General features: G+C 51.9%; 1 protein-coding gene across 7 annotated transcripts in view; it reads left to right on the top strand.

Moving 5' to 3' along the window:
* Positions 1-26,592, top strand: part of LOC147086446 (brevican core protein-like) — a 412,369-nt gene that overhangs the window by 377,582 nt on the left and 8,195 nt on the right. For 3 of the 7 annotated variants that reach the window (XM_085978546.1, XM_085978552.1, XM_085978547.1), the window contains 5 exons: positions 12,639-12,746; positions 13,304-13,462; positions 14,944-15,026; positions 17,150-17,294; positions 19,012-19,194. In XM_085978546.1, coding sequence (XP_085834672.1) covers positions 12,639-12,746; positions 13,304-13,462; positions 14,944-15,026; positions 17,150-17,294; positions 19,012-19,194 — 678 coding nt within the window. The remainder of the gene's footprint in view (positions 1-12,638; positions 12,747-13,303; positions 13,463-14,943; positions 15,027-17,149; positions 17,295-19,011; positions 19,195-26,592) is intronic. The other 4 variants (XM_085978550.1, XM_085978549.1, XM_085978548.1 and 1 more) reach the window with 3 other exon arrangements.

Below are 26,592 nucleotides of genomic sequence, written 5' to 3'. Positions count from 1 at the left end.
AGCAGTTTAACCCCGACACTGACACACGCAGCTTAACCCCGACACTGACACACGCAGTTTAACCCTGACACTGACACACGCAGTTTAACCCCGACACTAACACAATCTGTTTAACCCCGACACTAACACATGCAGTTTAACCCCGAAACTGACACACGCAGTTTAACCCCGACACTGACACACGCAGTTTAACCCCGACACTAACACACGCAGTTTAACCCCGACACTGACACACTCTGTTTAACCCCGACACTAACACACGCAGTTTAATCCCAACACTAACACACGCCGTTTAACCCCGACACTAACACACGCAGTTTAACCCCGACACTGACACACACAGTTTAACCCCGACACTAACACACGGAGTTTAACCCCGACACAGACACACGCAGTATAACCCCAACACTAACACACTCTGTTTCACCCCGACACTAACACACTCTGTTTAACCCCGACTCTAACACACGCAGTTTAACCCCGACACTGACACACGCAGTTTAACCCCGACACTAACACACGCAGTTTAACCCCGACACTGACACACGCAGTTTAACCCCGACACTATCAGACGCAGTTTAACCCCGACACTGACACAGGCAGTTTAACCCTGACACTAACACACGCAGTTTAACCCCGACACTGACACACGCAGTTTAACCCCGACACTGACACACGCAGCTTAACCCCGACACTGACACACGCAGTTTAACCCTGACACTGACACACGCAGTTTAACCCCGACACTAACACACGCAGTTTAACCCCGACACTGACACACGCATTTTAACCCCGACACTGACACATGCAGTTTAACCCCGACACTGACACACTCAGTTTAACCCCGACACTGACATACGCAGTTTAACCCCGACACTGACACATGCAGTTTAACCCCGACACTGAAACACGCAGTTTAACCCCGGCACTGACACACGCAGTTTAACCCCGACACTGACACACGCAGTTTAACCCCGACACTGACACACGCAGTTTAACCCCGACACTGACACACGCAGTTTAACCCCGACACTGACACACTCTGTTTAACCCCGACACTAACACACGCACTTTAACCCAGACACTAACACACTCTGTTTAACCCCGACATTAACACACGCAGTTTAACCCCGACACTAACACACTCTGTTTAACCCCGACACTAACACACGCAGTTTAACCCCGACACTGACACACGCAGTTTAACCCCGACACTGACACACGCAGTTTAACCCCGACACTAACACACTCTGTTTAACCCCGACACTAACACACGCAGTTTAACCCCGACACTAACACACTCTGTTTAACCCCGACATTAACACAAGCACTTTAACCCCGACACTAACACACTCAGTTTAATCCCGACACTAACACACGCAGTTTAACCCCGACATTACCACACGCAGTTTAACCCCGACACTAACACACGCAGTTTAACCCCGACACTAACACACGCAGTTTAACCCCGACACTAACGCACGCAGTTTAACCCCGACACAACACACGCAGTTTAACACCGACACTAACACATGCAGTTTAACCCCAACACTGACACACTCTGTTTAACCCCGACACGAACACACGCTGTTTAACCCCGACACTAACACGCGCAGTTTAACCCCGACACTAACACACGCAGTTTAACCCCGACACTAACACACGCAGTTTAACCCCGACACTAACACACGCAGTTTAACACCGACACTGACACACGCAGTTTAAACCCGACACTGACACACTTTGTTTAACCCCGACACTGACACACGCAGTTTAACCCCGCCACTAACACACGCAGTTTAACCCCGACACTGACACACTCTGTTTAACCCCGACACTGACACACGCAGTTTAACCCTGACACTGACACACGCAGTTTAACCCCGACACTAACACACGCAGTTTAACCCGACACTAACACACGCAGTTTAACCTCTACACTAACACACGCAGTTTAACCCCGACACTGCCACACGCAGTTTAACCCCGACACTGACACACACAGTTTAACCCCGACACTGACACACGCAGTTTAACCCCGACACTAACACACGCAGTTTAACCCCGACACTAACACAAGCTGCTTAACACCGACACTAACACACGCATTTTAACCCCCACACTGACACACGCAGTTTAACCCTGACACTGACACACTCTGTTTAACCCCGACACTAACACACGCACTTTAACCCAGACACTAACACACTCTGTTTAACCCCGACATTAACACACGCAGTTTAACCCCGACACTAACACACGCAGTTTAACCCCGACACTGACACGCTCTGTTTAACCCCGACACTAACACACGCAGTTTAATCCCAACACTAACACACGCCGTTTAACCCCGACACTAACACACGCAGTTTAACCCCGACACTGACACACACAGTTTAACCCCGACACTAACACACGGAGTTTAACCCCGACACTGACACACGCAGTATAACCCCAACACTAACACACTCTGTTTCACCCCGACACTAACACACTCTGTTTAACCCCGACTCTAACACACGCAGTTTAACCCCGACACTGACACACGCAGTTTAACCCCGACACTAACACACGCAGTTTAACCCCGACACTGACACACGCAGTTTAACCCCGACACTATCAGACGCAGTTTAACCCCGACACTGACACAGGCAGTTTAACCCTGACACTAACACACGCAGTTTAACCCCGACACTGACACACGCAGTTTAACCCCGACACTGACACACGCAGCTTAACCCCGACACTGACACACGCAGTTTAACCCTGACACTGACACACGCAGTTTAACCCCGACACTAACACACGCAGTTTAACCCCGACACTGACACACGCATTTTAACCCCGACACTGACACATGCAGTTTAACCCCGACACTGACACACTCAGTTTAACCCCGACACTGACATACGCAGTTTAACCCCGACACTGACACACACAGTTTAACCGCGACACTAACACACGCAGTTTAACCCCGACACTAACACACGCAATTTAACCCCGACACTAACACACGCAGTTTAACCCCGACACTAACGCGCTCTGTTTAACCCCGACACTGACACATGCAGTTTAACCCCGACACTGAAACACGCAGTTTAACCCCGGCACTGACACACGCAGTTTAACCCCGACACTGACACACGCAGTTTAACCCCGACACTGACACACGCAGTTTAACCCCGACACTGACACACGCAGTTTAACCCCGACACTGACACACTCTGTTTAACCCCGACACTAACACACGCACTTTAACCCAGACACTAACACACTCTGTTTAACCCCGACATTAACACACGCAGTTTAACCCCGACACTAACACACTCTGTTTAACCCCGACACTAACACACGCAGTTTAACCCCGACACTGACACACGCAGTTTAACCCCGACACTGACACACGCAGTTTAACCCCGACAGTAACACACTCTGTTTAACCCCGACACTAACACACGCAGTTTAACCCCGACACTAACACACTCTGTTTAACCCCGACATTAACACAAGCACTTTAACCCCGACACTAACACACTCAGTTTAATCCCGACACTAACACACGCAGTTTAACCCCGACATTACCACACGCAGTTTAACCCCGACACTAACACACGCAGTTTAACCCCGACACTAACACACGCAGTTTAACCCCGACACTAACGCACGCAGTTTAACCCCGACACAACACACGCAGTTTAACCCCGACACTAACACATGCAGTTTAACCCCAACACTGACACACTCTGTTTAACCCCGACACGAACACACGCTGTTTAACCCCGACACTAACACGCGCAGTTTAACCCCGACACTAACACACGCAGTTTAACCCCGACACTAACACACGCAGTTTAACCCCGACACTAACACACGCAGTTTAACACCGACACTGACACACGCAGTTTAAACCCGACACTGACACACTTTGTTTAACCCCGACACTGACACACGCAGTTTAACCCCGCCACTAACACACGCAGTTTAACCCCGACACTGACACACTCTGTTTAACCCCGACACTGACACTCGCAGTTTAACCCTGACACTGACACACGCAGTTTAACCCCGACACTAACACACGCAGTTTAACCCGACACTAACAGACGCAGTTTAACCTCTACACTAACACACGCAGTTTAACCCCGACACTGCCACACGCAGTTTAACCCCGACACTGACACACACAGTTTAACCCCGACACTGACACACGCAGTTTAACCCCGACACTAACACACGCAGTTTAACCCCGACACTAACACAAGCTGCTTAACACCGACACTAACACACGCATTTTAACCCCCACACTGACACACGCAGTTTAACCCTGACACTGACACACTCTGTTTAACCCCGACAGTAACACACGCACTTTAACCCAGACACTAACACACTCTGTTTAACCCCGACATTAACACACGCAGTTTAACCCCGACACTAACACACGCAGTTTAACCCCGACACTGACACGCTCTGTTTAACCCCGACACTAACACACGCAGTTTAATCCCAACACTAACACACGCCGTTTAACCCCGACACTAACACACGCAGTTTAACCCCGACACTGACACACACAGTTTAACCCCGACACTAACACACGGAGTTTAACCCCGACACTGACACACGCAGTATAACCCCAACACTAACACACTCTGTTTCACCCCGACACTAACACACTCTGTTTAACCCCGACTCTAACACACGCAGTTTAACCCCGACACTGACACACGCAGTTTAACCCCGACACTAACACACGCAGTTTAACCCCGACACTGACACACGCAGTTTAACCCCGACACTATCAGACGCAGTTTAACCCCGACACTGACACAGGCAGTTTAACCCTGACACTAACACACGCAGTTTAACCCCGACACTGACACACGCAGTTTAACCCCGACACTGACACACGCAGCTTAACCCCGACACTGACACACGCAGTTTAACCCTGACACTGACACACGCAGTTTAACCCCGACACTAACACACGCAGTTTAACCCCGACACTGACACACGCATTTTAACCCCGACACTGACACATGCAGTTTAACCCCGACACTGACACACTCAGTTTAACCCCGACACTGACATACGCAGTTTAACCCCGACACTGACACACACAGTTTAACCGCGACACTAACACACGCAGTTTAACCCCGACACTAACACACGCAATTTAACCCCGACACTAACACACGCAGTTTAACCCCGACACTAACGCGCTCTGTTTAACCCCGACACTGACACATGCAGTTTAACCCCGACACTGAAACACACAGTTTAACCCCGACACTGACACACGCAGTTTAACCCCGACACTGACACACGCAGTTTAACCCCGACACTGACACACGCAGTTTAACCCCGACACTGACACACGCAGTTTAACCCCGACACTGACACACTCTGTTTAACCCCGACACTAACACACGCACTTTAACCCAGACACTAACACACTCTGTTTAACCCCGACATTAACACACGCAGTTTAACCCCGACACTAACACACTCTGTTTAACCCCGACACTAACACACGCAGTTTTACCCCGACACTGACACACGCAGTTTAACCCCGACACTGACACACGCAGTTTAACCCCGACACTAACACACTCTGTTTAACCCCGACACTAACACACGCAGTTTAACCCCGACACTAACACACTCTGTTTAACCCCGACATTAACACAAGCACTTTAACCCCAACACTAACACACTCAGTTTAATCCCGACACTAACACACGCAGTTTAACCCCGACATTACCACACGCAGTTTAACCCCGACACTAACACACGCAGTTTAACCCCGACACTAACACACGCAGTTTAACCCCGACACTAACGCACGCAGTTTAACCCCGACACAACACACGCAGTTTAACCCCGACACTAACACATGCAGTTTAACCCCAACACTGACACACTCTGTTTAACCCCGACACGAACACACGCTGTTTAACCCCGACACTGACACGCGCAGTTTAACCCCGACACTAACACACGCGGTTTAACCCCGACACTAACACACGCAGTTTAACCCCGACACTAACACACGCAGTTTAACACCGACACTGACACACGCAGTTTAAACCCGACACTGACACACTTTGTTTAACCCCGACACTGACACACGCAGTTTAACCCCGCCACTAACACACGCAGTTTAACCCCGACACTGACACACTCTGTTTAACCCCGACACTGACACACGCAGTTTAACCCTGACACTGACACACGCAGTTTAACCCCGACACTAACACACGCAGTTTAACCCGACACTAACACACGCAGTTTAACCTCTACACTAACACACGCAGTTTAACCCCGACACTGCCACACGCAGTTTAACCCCGACACTGACACACACAGTTTAACCCCGACACTGACACACGCAGTTTAACCCCGACACTAACACACGCATTTTAACCCCGACACTAACACAAGCTGCTTAACACCGACACTAACACACGCATTTTAACCCCCACACTGACACACGCAGTTTAACCCTGACACTGACACACTCTGTTTAACCCCGACACTAACACACGCACTTTAACCCAGACACTAACACACTCTGTTTAACCCCGACATTAACACACGCAGTTTAACCCCGACACTAACACACTCTGTTTAACCCCGACACTAACACACGCAGTTTAACCCCGACACTGACACACGCAGTTTAACACCGACACTAACACTTGCAATTTAACCCCGACACTAACACACGCAGTTTAACCCCGACACTGACACACTCTGTTTAACCCCGACACTGACGCACGCAGTTTAACCCCGACACTGACACGCTCTGATTAACCCCGACACAACACACGCAGCTTAACCCCGACACTGACACACGCAGTTTAACCCCGACACTAACTCATGCAGTTTAACCCCGACATTAACACACGCGGTTTAACCCCGACACTAAGAAACGCTGATTAACCCCGACACTGACTCACGCAGTTTCACCCCGACACTGACACACGCACTTTAACCCCGACACTAACACACGCAGTTCAACCCCGACACTGACACACGCTGTTTAACCCCGACACTAACACATGCAGTTTAACCACAACACTGACACATGCAGTTTAACCCCGACACTAACACACGCAGTTTAACCCCGACACTGACACACGCAGTTTAACCCCGACACTAACACACGCAGTTTAACCCCGACACTAACACACGCACTTTAACCCAGACACTAACACACTCTGTTTAACCCCGACATTAACACACGCAGTTTAACCCCGACACTAACACACTCTGTTTAACCCCGACACTAACACACGCAGTTTAACCCCGACACTGACACACGCAGTTTAACCCCGACACTGACACACGCAGTTTAACCCCGACACTAACACACTCTGTTTAACCCCGACACTAACACACGCAGTTTAACCCCGACACTAACACACTCTGCTTAACCCCGACATTAACACACGCACTTTAACCCCGACACTAACACACTCAGTTTAATCCCGACACTAACACACGCAGTTTAACCCCGACATTACCACACGCAGTTTAACCCCGACACTAACACACGCAGTTTAACCCCGGCACTAACACACGCAGTTTAACCCCGACACTAACGCACGCAGTTTAACCCCGACACAACACACGCAGTTTAACCCCAACACTAACACATGCAGTTTAACCCCAACACTGACACACTCTGTTTAACCCCGACACGAACACACGCTGTTTAACCCCGACACTGACACGCGCAGTTTAACCCCGACACTAACACACGCAGTTTAACCCCGACACTAACACACGCAGTTTAACCCCGACACTAACACACGCAGTTTAACCCCGACACTGACACACGCAGTTTAACCCCGACACTATCAGACGCAGTTTAACCCCGACACTGACACAGGCAGTTTAACCCTGACACTAACACACGCAGTTTAACCCCGACACTGACACACGCTGTTTAACCCCGACACTGACACACGCAGCTTAACCCCGACACTGACACACGCAGTTTAACCCTGACACTGACACACGCAGTTTAACCCCGACACTAACACACGCAGTTTAACCCCGACACTGACACACGCATTTTAACCCCGACACTGACACATGCAGTTTAACCCCGACACTGACACACTCAGTTTAACCCCGACACTGACATACGCAGTTTAACCCCGACACTGACACACACAGTTTAACCGCGACACTAACACACGCAGTTTAACCCCGACACTAACTCACGCAATTTAACCCCGACACTAACACACGCAGTTTAACCCCGACACTAACGCGCTCTGTTTAACCCCGACACTGACACATGCAGTTTAACCCCGACACTGAAACACGCAGTTTAACCCCGACACTGACACACGCAGTTTAACCCCGACACTGGCACACGCAGTTTAACCCCGACACTGACACACGCAGTTTAACCCCGACACTGACACACGCAGTTTAACCCCGACACTGACACACTCTGTTTAACCCCGACACTAACACACGCACTTTAACCCAGACACTAACACACTCTGTTTAACCCCGACATTAACACACGCAGTTTAACCCCGACACTAACACACTCTGTTTAACCCCGACACTAACACACGCAGTTTTACCCCGACACTGACACACGCAGTTTAACCCCGACACTGACACACGCAGTTTAACCCCGACACTAACACACTCTGTTTAACCCCGACACTAACACACGCAGTTTAACCCCGACACTAACACACTCTGTTTAACCCCGACATTAACACAAGCACTTTAACCCCGACACTAACACACTCAGTTTAATCCCGACACTAACACACGCAGTTTAACCCCGACATTACCACACGCAGTTTAACCCCGACACTAACACACGCAGTTTAACCCCGACACTAACACACGCAGTTTAACCCCGACACTAACGCACGCAGTTTAACCCCGACACAACACACGCAGTTTAACCCCGACACTAACACATGCAGTTTAACCCCAACACTGACACACTCTGTTTAACCCCGACACGAACACACGCTGTTTAACCCCGACACTGACACGCGCAGTTTAACCCCGACACTAACACACGCAGTTTAACCCCGACACTAACACACGCAGTTTAACCCCGACACTAACACACGCAGTTTAACACCGACACTGACACACGCAGTTTAAACCCGACACTGACACACTTTGTTTAACCCCGACACTGACACACGCAGTTTAACCCCGCCACTAACACACGCAGTTTAACCCCGACACTGACACACTCTGTTTAACCCCGACACTGACACACGCAGTTTAACCCTGACACTGACACACGCAGTTTAACCCCGACACTAACACACGCAGTTTAACCCGACACTAACACACGCAGTTTAACCTCTACACTAACACACGCAGTTTAACTCCGACACTGCCACACGCAGTTTAACCCCGACACTGACACACACTGTTTAACCCCGACACTGACACACGCAGTTTAACCCCGACACTAACACACGCAGTTTAACCCCGACACTAACACAAGCTGCTTAACACCGACACTAACACACGCATTTTAACCCCCACACTGACACACGCAGTTTAACCCTGACACTGACACACTCTGTTTAACCCCGACACTAACACACGCACTTTAACCCAGACACTAACACACTCTGTTTAACCCCGACATTAACACACGCAGTTTAACCCCGACACTAACACACTCTGTTTAACCCCGACACTAACACACGCAGTTTAACCCCGACACTGACACACGCAGTTTAACACCGACACTAACAATTGCAATTTAACCCCGACACTAACACACGCAGTTTAACCCCGACACTGACACACTCTGTTTAACCCCGACACTGACGCACGCAGTTTAACCCCGACACTGACACGCTCTGATTAACCCCGACACAACACACGCAGCTTAACCCCGACACTGACACACGCAGTTTAACCCCGACACTAACTCATGCAGTTTAACCCCGACATTAACACACGCGGTTTAACCCCGACACTAAGAAACGCTGATTAACCCCGACACTGACTCACGCAGTTTCACCCCGACACTGACACACGCACTTTAACCCCGACACTAACACACGCAGTTCAACCCCGACACTGACACACGCTGTTTAACCCCGACACTAACACATGCAGTTTAACCACAACACTGACACACGCAGTTTAACCCCGACACTGACACACGCAGTTTAACCCCGACACTAACACACGCACTTTAACCCAGACACTAACACACTCTGTTTAACCCCGACATTAACACACGCAGTTTAACCCCGACACTAACACACTCTGTTTAACCCCGACACTAACACACGCAGTTTAACCCCGACACTGACACACGCAGTTTAACCCCGACACTGACACACGCAGTTTAACCCCGACACTAACACACTCTGTTTAACCCCGACACTAACACACGCAGTTTAACCCCGACACTAACACACTCTGTTTAACCCCGACATTAACACACGCACTTTAACCCCGACACTAACACACTCAGTTTAATCCCGACACTAACACACGCAGTTTAACCCCGACATTACCACACGCAGTTTAACCCCGACACTAACACACGCAGTTTAACCCCGACACTAACACACGCAGTTTAACCCCGACACTAACGCACGCAGTTTAACCCCGACACAACACACGCAGTTTAACCCCAACACTAACACATGCAGTTTAACCCCAACACTGACACACTCTGTTTAACCCCGACACGAACACACGCTGTTTAACCCCGACACTGACACGCGCAGTTTAACCCCGACACTAACACACGCAGTTTAACCCCGACACTAACACACGCAGTTTAACCCCGACACTAACACACGCAGTTTAACACCGACACTGACACACGCAGTTTAAACCCGACACTGACACACTCTGTTTAACCCCGACACTGACACACGCAGTTTAACCCCGACACTAACACACGCAGTTTAACCCCGACACTAACACACGCAGTTTAACCCGACACTAACACTCGCAGTTTAACCCCGACACTAACACACGCAGTTTAACCCCGACACTGCCACACGCAGTTCAACCCCGACACTGACACACGCAGTTTAACCCCGACACTGACACACGCAGTTTAACCCCGACACTAACACAAGCAGTTTAACCCCGACACTGACACACTCTGTTTAACCCCGACACTAACACACGCAGTTTTACCCCGACACTGACACACGCAGTTTAACCCCGACACTGACACACGCAGTTTAACCCCGACACTAACACACTCTGTTTCACCCCGACACTAACACACGCAGTTTAACCCCGACACTAACACACTCTGTTTAACCCCGACACTAACACACGCAGTTTAACCCCGGCACTAACACACTCAGTTTAATCCCGACACTAACACACGCAGTTTAACCCCGACACTAACACACGCAGTTTAACCCCGACACTAACACACGCAGTTTAACCCCGACACTAACACACGCAGTTTAACCCCGACACTAACGCACGCAGTTTATCCCCGACACAACACACGCAGTTTAACGCCGGCACTAACACACGCAGTTTAACCCCGACACTGACACACGCAGTTTAACCCCGACACTGACACACGCAGTTTAACCCCGACACTAACACAGGCAGTTTAACCCCGACACTGACACACGCAGTTTAAACCCGACACTGACACACGCAGTTTAACCCCGACACTAACACATGCAGTTTAACCCCGACACTGACACACGCAGTTTAACTCCGACACTAACACATGCAGTTTAACCACGACACTGACACATGCAGTTTAACCCCGACACTAACACACGCAGTTTAACCCCGACACTGACACACGCAGTTTAACCCCGACACTAACACACACAGTTTAACCCCGACACTAACACACACTCTGTTTAACCCTGACACTGACACACTCTGCTTAACCCTGATTCAAAGGTTCACTAGATTGATTCCTGGGATGAGAGGGTTGTCCTATGAGGAGAGATTGGGTCGATTGGGCCGATACTCTCTGGAGTTTAGAAGAATGGGAGGTGATCTCATTGAAACATACAAGATTCTGAGGGGGATTGACAGGGTAGATGCTGAGAGGCTGTTTCCCCCTGGCTGGAGAGTCTAGAACCAGGGGTCACAGTCTCAGGATAAGGGGTCGGCCATTTAGGACTGAGATGAGGAGGAATTTCTTCACTCAGAGGGCGGTGAATCTTTGGAATTCTCTGCCCCAGAGGGCTGTGGAGGCTCAGTCGTTGAGTATATTCAAGGCTGAGATCGATAGATTTTTGGACTCTCGGGGAATCGAGGGATACGGGGATCGGGCGGGAAAGTGGAGTTGGGGTCGAAGATCAGCCGTGATCTTATTGAATGGCGGAGCAGGCTCGAGGGGCCGAATGGCCGACTCCTGCTCCTGTATCTCATGCTCCTATGTTCTATTCAGTGCAGTGCTGACTCGAACAATCCGATACGACCCCCCCTTGCCTGTTCGATCAGGAGCCCAACGTGTCAAGCACTGCAGGGACAACGCCTGTCAGACCGCCTCTTCCCCCGTTAGCTCCTTGTTGGTGCCTACACTCGGGGCACCCACCGCCTCTCGGTAAACAAGCGCGCCACGCTGCTCGGAACGGATTCCTGTCTCAATCAGTCTCTGCTCTTCCTTCCAGACACCTGCTTCCCGAGCCCCTGCGCGAACGGCGGGACGTGCGTGGAAGAAGACGGCACCTTTACCTGTCTCTGCCTGCCTTCCTATACGGGCAGCCTCTGCCACCTGGGTGAGTGCTGCTCAGAGGCCATGGCCCCAGCTGTGGGCAGCGTCCAGCCCCGAGGCCGGGAGACCGTTTACGAGCTGCGGTCTCTCGCCTCCGAGTCAGAAGGTCCAAGGTTCAAGTCCCCACTCCAGAGGCAGGAGCACAAAAATCCAGGCTGACACTGTCGGAGGGGCAGTACTGAGGGAGCGCCGCACTGTCGGAGGGGCGGTAGTGAGGGAGCGCCGCACTGTCGGAGGGGCAGTACTGAGGGAGCGCCGCACTGTCGGAGGGGCGGTACTGAGGGAGCGCCGCACTGTCGGAGGGGTGGTACTGAGGGAGCGCCGCACTGTCGGAGGGGCAGTACTGCGGTGCTCGCTTAGCACTGCACTGGGAAGCGTCGGCCTGGATTTTGTGCTCAAGTCTCTATAGTGGGACTCGAACCCTCGACCTTCTGACTCAGAGGCGAGAGAGAGGTTGCTGCCCACTGGCCCCGGCCTGGCACACCTCTGCCACTGTGAAGGGAAGGATAGAATCCTGGTCGACAGTGGGCCTGATGGAGTTTTGTTTTAACCCCTGGGTAGATACGGTGATGTGTGAGGCGGGCTGGCAGAAGTTCCTGGGCAGTTGCTACAAACACCACAAGGGGCGACGCACCTGGGAGACCGCGGAGGAGCACTGCCGGGAGGCGGGCGGTCACCTGACCAGCATCATGAACCCCGAAGAGCAGCGGTTCATTAACGGTAAGGCCTTCTCGTTCTCCTGAGCCTCTGACACAACAGTCCCATCCCAAGTACCCACTCTAAGCTCATTGAAGTCTTAAAGAAAGAAAAATCTCGCATTTCTCCAGCACCTTTCACCACCTCAGGACGTCACAAAGCACTTTACAGCCAATGAAGTACTTTTTTGAAGTGTGGTCACTGTTGTAATGTAGGAAACGCGGCAGCCAATTTGCGCACAGCAAGCTCCCACAAACAGCAAAGTGATAATGAGCAGATCATCTGCTTTAGTGATGTTGGTTGAGGGATAAATATTGGCCCCAGGACACCGGGGAGAACTCCCCCTGCTCTTCTTCCAATAGTGGCCGTGGGATCTTTTACATCCACCTGAGAGGGCAGACGGGGCCTCGGTTTAACGCCTCATCTGAAAGACGGCACCTCCGACAGTGCGGTGCTCCCTCAGTACTGCCCCTCCGACAGTGCGGCACTCCCTCAGTACCGCCCCTCCGACAGTGCGGCGCTCCCTCAGTACCGCCCCTCTGACAGTGCGGTGCTCCCTCAGTACTGCCCCTCCGACAGTGCGGCGCTCCCTCAGTACCGCCCCTCCGACAGTGCGGCGCTCCCTCAGTACCGCCCCTCCGACAGTGCGGCGCTCCCTCAGTACCGCCCCTCCGACAGTGCGGCGCTCCCTCAGTACCGCCCCTCCGACAGTGCGGCGCTCCCTCAGCCCTGCCCCTCCGACAGTGTGGCGCTCCCTCAGTACTGCCCCTCCACTTGCCTGGATGAGTGCAGCTCCAACAACACTCGAGAAGCTCGACACCATCCAGGACAAAGCAGCCCGCTTGATCGGCACCCCATCCACCACCTTAAGCATTCACTCCCTCCACCACCGGCGCACCGTGGCTGCAGTGTGTACCATCTACAAGATGCACTGCAGCAACTCGCCAAGGCTTCTTCGGCAGCACCTCCCAAACCCGCCACCTCTTCCACCTAGAAGGACAAGGGCAGCAGGCGCATGGGAACACCACCACCTCCCAAGTTCCCCTCCGAGTCACACACACCATCCTGACTTGGAAATATATCAGGCCGATCCTTCATCGTCGCTGGGTCAAAATCCTGGAACTCCCTCCCTAACAGCACTGTGGGAGCACCTTCACCACACGGGACTGCAGCGGTTCAAGAAGGCGGCTCACCACCACCTTCTCACGGGGCAACTAGGGACGGGCGATAAATGCCGGCCTTGCCAGCGACGCCCACATCCCACAAACGATTTTTGTGCTAAAGTCGCGGGAGTGGGGGCTCGAACCCACAACCTTCTGACTCAGGCGAGAGAGAGAGAGAACGTGCTCCCCACTGTGCGCTGGATGGTGGCTGACAATGGGGACAACGGACAGAAGTGGGGGTGGAGGGGAGTGGACAGAAATAACACTAAACTTAAGCAGTGCTTAAGAGAGGGAGCTGGCCGTGAGTGACGTCGTTCTTCCCCAATTCTCTGCTGTTAACAGACAACTTCAAGGAATACCAGTGGATTGGACTGAACGACAAGACAATAGAAAACGATTTCCAGTGGTCTGACGGGAACCAGCTGGTGAGTCGTTGGAGGGATCGCGCGAGTTGATGCCGTTGTCTTGCCTTCCTGCATCGAGGGGGGCTGCAGGGGGGGAAGGAAGTTCCTCGGGCTCCCATTGCCAACTCGGGGACAACCCGAAGGGGGAAGGGCTGAGGCCCAACGCGGTGCAGGGCACCAGCAAGGCTGGGCGGAGCAGAGGGCAACTGCCCAGATACTTCAGGAAATAATGACACCAAGTTTGGGGTTCTAGAGGTTGTAACCGTTGGGAAGGAGGGAGGAGGTTGCGCCCACCAGGAAAGATTGAACAGGCTCGGGAAGAGAAGGCTGAGGGGTGACCTGATCGAGGTCTTTAAGATTATGAAGGGGTTCGATAGGGTAGACGTAGAGAAGATGTTTCCACTTGTGGGGGAGACCAGAACTAGGGGCCGTCAATAGAAGATCGTCACTAATAAATCCAATGGGGAATTCAGGAGAAACTTCTTTACCCAGAGAGTGGTGAGAATGTGGAACTCGCTACCACAGGGAGTGGTTGAGGCAAATAGTATCGATGCATTTAAGGGGAAGCTGGATAAACACATGAGGGAGAAAGGAATAGAAGGATATGGTGATGGGGTGAGACGGAGAGGGGTGGGAGGAGGCTGGTGTTGATGGGGTGAGATGAAGAGGGGTGGGAGGAGGCTGGTGTTGATGGAGTGAGATGAAGAGGGGTGGGAGGAGGCTGGTGTTGATGGGGTGAGATGAAGAGGGGTGGGAGGAGGCTGGTGTTGATGGGGTGAGATGAAGAGGGGTGGGAGGAGGCTGGTGTTGATGGGGTGAGATGAAGAGGGGGTGGGAGGAGGCTGGTGTTGATGGGGTGAGATGAAGAGGGGTGGGAGGAGGCTGGTGTTGATGGGGTGAGATGAAGAGGGGTGGGAGGAGGCTGGTGTTTACAGGGTGAGATGAAGAGGGGTGGGAGGAGGCTGGTGTTGATGGGGTGAGATGAAGAGGGGTGGGAGGAGGCTGGTGTTGATAGGGTGAGATGAAGAGGGGTGGGAGGGGGCTGGTGTGGATGGGGTGAGATGAAGAGGGGTGGGAGGAGGCTGGTGTTGATGGGGTGAGATGAAGAGGGGTGGGAGGAGGCTGGTGTTGATGGGGTGAGATGAAGAGGGGTGGGAGGAGGCTGGTGTTGATGGGGTGAGATGAAGAGGGGTGGGAGGAGGCTGGTGTTGATGGGGTGAGATGAAGAGGGGTGGGAGGAGGCTGGTGTTGATGGGGTGAGATGAAGAGGGGCGGGAGGAGGCTGGTGTTGATGGGGTGAGATGAAGAGGGGTGGGAGGAGGCTGGTGTTGATGGGGTGAGATGAAGAGGGGTGGGAGGGGGCTGGTGTTGATGGGGTGAGATGAAGAGGGGTGGGAGGAGGCTGGTGTTGATGGGGTGAGATGAAGAGGGGTGGGAGGTGGCTGGTGTTGATGGGGTGAGATGAAGAGGGGTGGGAGGAGGCTGGTGTTGATGGGGTGAGATGAAGAGGGGTGGGAGGAGGCTGGTGTTGATGGGGTGAGATGAAGAGGGGCGGGAGGAGGCTGGTGTGGAGCATAAACACCGGCACGGAGCAGTGGGGCCGTAGGACCTTTTTCTGTGCTGTGGACCCGAGGTAATTGAGAGAGTGGAGGCTCCACTTCTAATACCTGGGGTTGCAATCCATGGGTGTATAGACAATTAAGGATTGATCTAATCGAGGCGTTTCAGATGATTAAAGGAGTTGATCGGGTAGAGAGAGAGAAACTATTTCCTCCGGTGGGGGGGGAGTCCAGAACAAGGGGGGGCGTCACCTTAAAATTAGAGCCAGGCCGTTCAGGGGTGATGTCGGGAAGCACTTCTTCACACAAAGGCTGGTGGAAATCTGGAACTCTCTCCCCCAAAAAAGCTGTCGAGGCTGGGGGTCAATTGAAAATTTCAAAACTGCGATCGCTAGATTTTTGTTGTGTAAGGGGATTAAGGGTTAGGGAACCAAGGCAGGTTGGTGGAGTTAAGACACAGATCAGCCGTGATCTCATTGAATGGCGGAACAGGCTCGAGGGGCTGAATGGCCTCCCCCTGTTCCTATGGTTCCTTGCTCTCCCTCATAGTTCCTTCTTTCTTTCCTTGTTTGCCTGGGTTCCCAGCTCTACGAGAACTGGTACAGCGGGCAGCCTGATAGCTTCTTCATGTCCGGGGAGAACTGTGTGGTGATGGTGTGGCACAAGGGCGGTCAGTGGAGTGACGTCCCCTGCAACTATTTCCTCGCTTTCACCTGCAAGAAGGGAACCAGTGAGTATCCAGCTGCCCATTCGCTCTCCAATCAGTCCCGCTACCCGCCCGCTCTCTCCCCCACCCCACCCCCGGCTCTTTCCCCACAGCCCTGCAAATCGTTCCTTTGCAACCATTTATCCAATTTCCCTTTTGACAGTTGCTATTGAATCTGCTTCCATAACATAAAACAGAAGAAATAGGAGCAGGAGTCGGCCATTCGGCCCCTCGAGCCTGCTCCGCCATTCAATGAGATCATGGCTGATCATCGACCTCAACTCCATTCACCGGCCCTGTCGCCATATCCCTTGATGCCCTTACTAGTCAGAAATCTATCGACTTCTGTTTTGAATATACCCAATGACTGAGCCTCCACAGCCCTCTGGGGTAGAGAATTCTAAAGATTCACCACCCTCTGTGTGAAGAAATGTCTTCTCATCTCAGTCCTGAATGGCCGACCCTTTATCCTGAGGCTGTGACCCCTGGTTCTAGACTCCCCAGCCAAGGGAAACATTCTCCCAGCATCCACCCTATCAAGCCCTGTAATAATTTTGTATGCTTCAATGAGACCCCCTCTCATTCTTCTGAATTCAAGAGAATACAGGCCTAGTCTACTCAATCTCTTCTCATACGACAGTCCCGCCATCCCAGGAACCAGTCTGGTGAACCTTCGTTACACTCCCTCTATGGCAAGTATATCCTTCCTTAGGTAAGGAGACCAAAACTGTACACAGTACTGCAGGTGTGGTCTCACCAAGGCCCTATATAATTGGAGTAAGACTTCTTTACTCCTGTACTCAAATCCTCTTGTAATGAAGGCCAGCATACCATTTGCCTTCCTAATGGCTTGCTGCACCTGCACATTCACTTTCAGTGACTCATGTACAAGGACACCCAGGTCCCTTTGAGCATCTGCATTCCCCAATCTTTTTACCATTTAGGAAATACTCTGCCTTTCTGTTTTTTCTACCAAAGTGGATAACTTCACATTTATCCACATTATATTCCATCTGCCATGTTCTCGCCCACTCACTGAGCCTGTCGAGATCCCCTTGAAGCCTCTTCGCATCCGCTCCCACTGCCCTTTCAGGCGGAGCGTTCCAGATCACAACAACTCGCCGTGTTCAAAAAAAAAACATTCTCCTCATCTCCCCCTCTGCTGGCCTCTCACGCATCCCCCCCCGATTTCCATCGCTCCACCATTGGCGGCCGTGCCTTCAGCCGCCTGGGCCCCCGAGCTCTGGAATTCCCTCCCTAAACCTCTCCGCCTCTCCCTCCTCCTTTAAGACACTCCTTAAAACTGACCTCTTCGACCAACCTTTGGGTCACCTGCCCCTTATATCGCTCGGTGTCAGATTTTGTCTGATAATCGCTCCTGTGAAGCGCCTTGGCACTGGATAAATACTTGTTGTTGGTTCTTTTGCCAATTACCTTGAATCTGTGTCCTCTGGTTACCGATCCTCCTGTCAGTGGAGACAACTTCTCCTTATCTACTCTATCAAAATCCCTCATAAATTTGAACACCTCGATTAAATCTCCTTCTCTGCTCTAGGGAGAACCATCCCAGCTCCTCCAGTCTCTCCGTGTGACTGAAATCCCCCGTCTCTTGTCCCGTTCCGGTCAATCTCCTCTCCCCCCCCTCTCTCCGAGGCCTCGACATCCTTCCCAAACGCAAGGCCCGCTCTGACTCTCTCTCTCTCTCTCTCTCTCTCTCTCTCTCTGTGATTGTGTGACCTAGGTTCCTGCGGGTCGCCCCCTGCGCTGGAGAAGGCGCGAATCCTCGGCCGGGTCAAGCTGCAGTACGAAACCAACTCGGTGGTGAGATACCAGTGCGACGAAGGCTACGTGCAGCGTCACGTGCCCACCGTGAAATGCCAGGCAAATGGCAGCTGGGAGCAACCCAAGATCATCTGCAGCCGGGGTAAGGTTGTCCCCCCTGTGGCTTTGCGTTGGAAACGGGAGGTCCATTGATCAACATCCTCTCGTGTCCTCTTGCTCTTCCCCCGGGAGAACCGTGGAAGGATTTGCGGGCTTATTAACAGCCTGAGAGGCGGCGGCGGGAACGCTCCTTCCACAGGCCGTAACCATCTTTATACCGGCCGATAGGATGGGAGGGTTGATGTAAAAAGAGTAGTGAGCACTTAGTTTGAGTATAAAACAAGGCTTTAATCAACTGTTTCACAACCATGTGATTTCTAGTTACATCACTAGTTCCTGGTTACAGAAATATCCTGAGCAAGCAGGGCCCACGCCCGAGTATTTATACTCCTTGGACGGCGCCACCAGCTGGCCGCCCAGTGTTATTTCATGAGTCATTTCTTCATGATAATGAGATTCATGACAAGGGCCTTATAGAAAAATAGGAGCAGGAGTCGGCCATTCGGTCCTTCGAGCCTGCTCCGCCATTCAATGTGATCATGGCTGATCCTCCATCTCAATATTCCCGCTCTCTCCCCATACCCCTTGATGCCTTTTGCGTCTAGAAATCTATCGATCTCCTTCTTAAATATATTCAGTGACTTCTGTGGTAGAGAATTCCACAGGTTCACCACCCTCTGAGTGAAGACATTTCTCCTCATCTCAGTCCTAAATGTCCTACCCCGTATCCTGAGACTGTGACCCCTCGTTCTAGACCGACCCCCCAGCCAGAGGAAACATCCTCCCTGTATCCAGTCTGTCTAGCCCTGTCAGAATTTTATACGTTTCAATGAGATCCCCCTCTCATTCTTCTAAACTCTAGTGAATACAGGCCTAATCGACCCAATCTCTCCTCATACGACAGTCCTGCCATCCCAGGAATCAGTCTGGTGAACCTTCGCTGCACTCCCTCTATGGCAAGTATATCCTTCCTTAGGTAAGGAGACCAAAACTGCACACAGTACTCCAGGTGTGGTCTCACCAAGGCCCTGTATAACTGTAGTAAGACATCCTTGCTCCTGTACTCAAATCCTCTTGCAATGAAGGCCAACATACCATTTGCCTTCCTAACTGCTTCCTGCACCTGCATGTTTGCTTTCAGTGACTGGTGTACAAGGACACCCAGGTCCCTCTGTACATCAGCATTTCCCAATCTTTCACCATTTAAATAATACTCTACCTTTCTGTTTTTCCTACCGAAGTGGATAACTTCACATTTATCCACGTTATACTGCATCTGCCATGTTTTTGCCCACTCACTCAACTTATCTAAATCGCCTTGAAGACTCTTTGCATTCTCCTCACAACTCACAGTCCCACCAAGTAGAGGGAGCTTTACTCTGTATCTAACCCCGTGCTGTACCTGCCCTGGGAGTGTTTGATGGGACAGTGTAGAGGGAGATTTACTCTGTATCTAACCCGCGCTGTACCTGCCCTGGGAGTGTTTGATGGGACAGTGTAAAGGTAGCTTTACTCTGTATCTAACCCATGCTGTACCTGCCCTGGGAGTGTTTGATGGGACAGTGTAGAGGGAGCTTTACTCTGTATCTAACCCGTGCTGTACCTGCCCTGGGAGTGTTTGATGGGACAGTGCAGAGGGAGCTTTACTCTGTATCTAACCCGTGCTGTACCTGCCCTGGGAGTGTTTGATGGAACTGTGTAGAGGGAGCCTTACTCTGTATCTAACCCGTGCTGTACCTGCCCTGGGAGTGTTTGATGGGACAGTGTAGAGGGAGCTTTACTCTGTATCTAACCCGTGCTGTACCTGCCCTGGGAGTGTTTGATGGGACAGTGTAGAGGGAGCTTTACTCTGTATCTAACCCGTGCTGTACCTGCCCTGGGAGTGTTTGATGGGACAGTGTAGAGGGAGCTTTACTCTGTATCTAACCCGTGCTGTACCTGCCCTGGGAGTGTTTGATGGGGTAGTGTAGAGGGAGCTTTACTCTGTATCTAACCCGTGCTGTACCTGCCCTGGGAGTGTTTGATGGGACAGTGTAGAGGGAGCTTTACTCTGTATCTAACCCATGCTGTACCTGCCCTGGGAGTGTTTGATGGGGTAGTGTAGAGGGAGCTTTACTCTGTATCTAACCCGTGCTGTACCTGCCCTGGGAGTGTTTGATGGGACAGTGTAGAGGGAGCTTTACTCTGTATCTAACCCGTGCTGTACCTGCCCTGGGAGTGTTTGATGGGACAGTGTAGAGGGAGCTTTACTCTGTATCTAACCCGTGCTGTACCTGCCCTGGGAGTGTTTGATGGGACAGTGTAGAGGGTGCTTTACTCTGTATCTAACCCATGCTGTACCTGCCCTGGGAGTGTTTGATGGGACAGTGCAATGGGAGCTTTACTCTGTATCTAACCCGTGCTGTACCTGCCCTGGGAGTGTTTGATGGGACAGTGCAGAGTGAGCTTTACTCTGTATCTAACCCGTGCTGTACCTGCCCTGAGAGTGTTTGATGGGACAGTGTAGAGGGAGCTTTACTCTGTATCTAACCCGTGCTGTACCTGTCCTGGGAGTGTTTGATGGGACAGTGTAGAGGGAGCTTTACTCTCTAGCTAACCCGTGCTGTACCTGCCCTGGGAGTGTTTGATGGGACAGTGTAGAGGGAGCTTTACTCTGTATCTAACCCGTGCTGTACCTGCCCTGGGAGTGTTTGATGGGACAGTGTAGAGGGAGCTTTACTCTGTGTCTACCCCGTGCTGTACCTGCCCTGGGAGTGTTTGATGGGACAGTGTAGGGGGAGCTTTACTCTGTATCTAACCACGTGCCGTACCTGCCCTGGGAGTGTTTGATGGGACAGTGTAGACGGAGCTTTACTCTGTATCTAACCCGTGCTGTACCTGCCCTGGGAGTGTTTGATGGGGCAGTGTAGAGGGAGCATTACTCTGTATCTAACCCGTGCTGTACCTGCCCTGGGAGTGTTTGATGGGACAGTGTAGAGGGAGCTTTACTCTGTATCTAACCCGTGCTGTACCTGCCCTGGGAGTGTTTGATGGGACAGTGTAGAGGGAGCTTTACTCTCTAGCTAACCCGTGCTGTACCTGCCCTGGGAGTGTTTGATGGGACAGTGTAGACGGAGCTTTACTCTGTATCTAACCCGTGCTGTACCTGCCCTGGGAGTGTTTGATGGGACAGTGTAGAGGGAGCTTTACTCTGTATTTAATCCGTGCTGTTCCTGCCCTGGGAGTGTTTGATGGGACAGTGTAGAGGGAGATTTACTCTCTAGCTAACCCGTGCTGTACCTGCCCTGGGAGTGTTTGATGGGACAGTGTAGACGGAGCTTTACTCTGTATCTAACCCGTGCTGTACCTGCCCTGGGAGTGTTTGATGGGACAGTGTAGAGGGAGCTTTACTCTGTATTTAATCCGTGCTGTTCCTGCCCAGGGAGTGTTTGATGGGACAGTGTAGAGGGAGCTTTACTCTGTATCTAACCCGTGCTGTACCTGCCCTGGGAGTGTTTGATGCGACAGTGTAGAGGGAGGTTTACTCTGTATCTAACCCGTGCTGTACCTGCCCTGGGAGTGTTTGATGGGACAGTGTAGAGGGAGCTTTACTCTGTATCTAACCCGAGCTGTACCTGCCCTGGGAGTGTTTGATGGGACAGTGTAGAGGGAGCTTTACTCTGTATCTAACCCGTGCTGCACCTGCCCTGGGAGTGTTTGATGGGACAATGTTGAGGGAGCTTTACTCTGTATCTAACCCATGCTGTACCTGCCCTGGGAGTGTTTGATGGGACAGTGCAGAGGGAGCTTTACTCTGTATCTAACCCGTGCTGTACCTGTCCTGGGAGTGTTTGATGGGACAGTGTAGAGTGAGCTTTACTCTCTAGCTAACCCGTGCTGTACCTGCCCTGGGAGTGTTTGATGGGACAGTGTAGACGGAGCTTTACTCTGTATCTAACCCGTGCTGTCCCTGCCCTGGGAGTGTTTGATGGGACAGTGTAGAGGGAGCTTTACTCTGTATCTAACCGGTGCTGTACCTGCCCTGGGAGTGTTTGATGGGGACAGTGCAGAGGGAGCTTTACTCTGTATCTAAACCCGTGCTGTACCTGCCCTGGCAGTGTTTGATGGGACAGTGTCGAGGGAGCTTTACTCTGTATCTAACCCATGCTGTACCTGCCCTGGGAGTGTTTGATGGGACAGTGTAGAGGGAGCTTTACTCTGTATCTAACCCGTGCTGTACCTGCCCTGGGAGTGTTTGATGGGGACAGTGTAGAGGGAGCTTTACTCTGTATCTAACCCGTGCTGTACCTGCTCTGGGAGTGTTTGATGGGGACAGTGTAGAGGGAGCTTTACTCTGTATCTAACCCGTGCTGTACCTGCCCTGGGAGTTTTTGATGGAACAGTGTAGAGGGAGCTTTACTCTGTATCTAACCCGTGCTGTACCTGCCCTGGGAGTGTTTGATGGGACAGTGCAGAGGGAGCTTTACTCTGTATCTAACCCGTGCTGTACCTGCCCTGGGAGTGTTTGATGGAACTGTGTAGAGGGAGCCTTACTCTGTATCTAACCCGTGCTGTACCTGCCCTGGGAGTGTTTGATGGGACAGTGTAGAGGGAGCTTTACTCTGTATCTAACCCGTGCTGTACCTGCCCTGGGAGTGTTTGATGGGACAGTGTAGAGGGAGCTTTACTCTGTATCTAACCCGTGCTGTACCTGCCCTGGGAGTGTTTGATGGGACAGTGTAGAGGGAGCTTTACTCTGTATCTAACCCGTGCTGTACCTGCCCTGGGAGTGTTTGATGGGGTAGTGTAGAGGGAGCTTTACTCTGTATCTAACCCGTGCTGTACCTGCCCTGGGAGTGTTTGATGGGACAGTGTAGAGGGAGCTTTACTCTGTATCTAACCCGTGCTGTACCTGCCCTGGGAGTGTTTGATGGGGTAGTGTAGAGGGAGCTTTACTCTGTATCTAACCCGTGCTGTACCTGCCCTGGGAGTGTTTGATGGGACAGTGTAGAGGGAGCTTTACTCTATATCTAACCCGTGCTGTACCTGCCCTGGGAGTGTTTGATGGGACAGTGTAGAGGGAGCTTTACTCTGTATCTAACCCGTGCTGTACCTGCCCTGGGAGTGTTTGATGGGACAGTGTAGAGGGTGCTTTACTCTGTATCTAACCCATGCTGTACCTGCCCTGGGAGTGTTTGATGGGACAGTGCAATGGGAGCTTTACTCTGTATCTAACCCGTGCTGTACCTGCCCTGGGAGTGTTTGATGGGACAGTGCAGAGCGAGCTTTACTCTGTATCTAACCCGTGCTGTACCTGCCCTGAGAGTGTTTGATGGGACAGTGTAGAGGGAGCTTTACTCTGTATCTAACCCGTGCTGTACCTGTCCTGGGAGTGTTTGATGGGACAGTGTAGAGGGAGCTTTACTCTCTAGCTAACCCGTGCTGTACCTGCCCTGGGAGTGTTTGATGGGACAGTGTAGAGGGAGCTTTACTCTGTATCTAACCCGTGCTGTACCTGCCCTGGGAGTGTTTGATGGGACAGTGTAGAGGGAGCTTTACTCTGTATCTACCCCGTGCTGTACCTGCCCTGGGAGTGTTTGATGGGACAGTGTAGGGGGAGCTTTACTCTGTATCTAACCACGTGCCGTACCTGCCCTGGGAGTGTTTGATGGGACAGTGTAGACGGAGCTTTACTCTGTATCTAACCCGTGCTGTACCTGCCCTGGGAGTGTTTGATGGGGCAGTGTAGAGGGAGCATTACTCTGTATCTAACCCGTGCTGTACCTGCCCTGGGAGTGTTTGATGGGACAGTGTAGAGGGAGCTTTACTCTGTATCTAACCCGTGCTGTACCTGCCCTGGGAGTGTTTGATGGGACAGTGTAGAGGGAGCTTTACTCTCTAGCTAACCCGTGCTGTACCTGCCCTGGGAGTGTTTGATGGGACAGTGTAGACGGAGCTTTACTCTGTATCTAACCCGTGCTGTACCTGCCCTGGGAGTGTTTGATGGGACAGTGTAGAGGGAGCTTTACTCTGTATTTAATCCGTGCTGTTCCTGCCCTGGGAGTGTTTGATGGGACAGTGTAGAGGGAGCTTTACTCTCTAGCTAACCCGTGCTGTACCTGCCCTGGGAGTGTTTGATGGGACAGTGTAGACGGAGCTTTACTCTGTATCTAACCCGTGCTGTACCTGCCCTGGGAGTGTTTGATGGGACAGTGTAGAGGGAGCTTTACTCTGTATTTAATCCGTGCTGTTCCTGCCCTGGGAGTGTTTGATGGGACAGTGTAGAGGGAGCTTTACTCTGTATCTAACCCGTGCTGTACCTGCCCTGGGAGTGTTTGATGGGACAGTGTAGAGGGAGGTTTACTCTGTATCTAACCCGTGCTGTACCTGCCCTGGGAGTGTTTGATGGGACAGTGTAGAGGGAGCTTTACTCTGTATCTAACCCGAGCTGTACCTGCCCTGGGAGTGTTTGATGGGACAGTGTAGAGGGAGCTTTACTCTGTATCTAACCCGTGCTGCACCTGCCCTGGGAGTGTTTGATGGGACAATGTTGAGGCAGCTTTACTCTGTATCTAACCCATGCTGTACCTGCCCTGGGAGTGTTTGATGGGACAGTGTAGAGGGAGCTTTACTCTGTATCTAACCCGTGCTGTACCTGCCCTGGGAGTGTTTGATGGAACTGTGTAGAGGGAGCCTTACTCTGTATCTAACCCGTGCTGTACCTGCCCTGGGAGTGTTTGATGGGACAGTGTAGAGGGAGCTTTACTCTGTATCTAACCCGTGCTGTACCTGCCCTGGGAGTGTTTGATGGGACAGTGTAGAGGGAGCTTTACTCTGTATCTAACCCGTGCTGTACCTGCCCTGGGAGTGTTTGATGGGACAGTGTAGAGGGAGCTTTACTCTGTATCTAACCCGTGCTGTACCTGCCCTGGGAGTGTTTGATGGGGTAGTGTAGAGGGAGCTTTACTCTGTATCTAACCCGTGCTGTACCTGCCCTGGGAGTGTTTGATGGGACAGTGTAGAGGGAGCTTTACTCTGTATCTAACCCGTGCTGTACCTGCCCTGGGAGTGTTTGATGGAACTGTGTAGAGGGAGCCTTACTCTGTATCTAACCCGTGCTGTACCTGCCCTGGGAGTGTTTGATGGGACAGTGTAGAGGGAGCTTTACTCTGTATCTAACCCGTGCTGTCCCTGCCCTGGGAGTGTTTGATGGGACAGTGTAGAGGGAGCTTTACTCTGTATCTAACCCGTGCTGTACCTGCCCTGGGAGTGTTTGATGGGACAGTGTAGAGGGAGCTTTACTCTGTATCTAACCCGTGCTGTACCTGCCCTGGGAGTGTTTGATGGGACAGTGTAGAGGGAGCTTTACTCTCTAGCTAACCTGTGCTGTACCTGCCCTGGGAGTGTTTGATGGGACAGTGTAGACGGAGCTTTACTCTGTATCTAACCCGTGCTGTACCTG

The sequence above is a fragment of the Somniosus microcephalus genome, unplaced genomic scaffold (assembly GCF_052327205.1).
Source record: "Somniosus microcephalus isolate GS21.2 unplaced genomic scaffold, FLI_Smic_1.0 unresolved_chr7, whole genome shotgun sequence".
Lineage (NCBI taxonomy): Eukaryota > Metazoa > Chordata > Chondrichthyes > Squaliformes > Somniosidae > Somniosus > Somniosus microcephalus.
The sequence above is the reverse complement of the archived record's forward strand: the minus strand, read 5'-3'. Positions and strand labels throughout refer to the sequence as shown.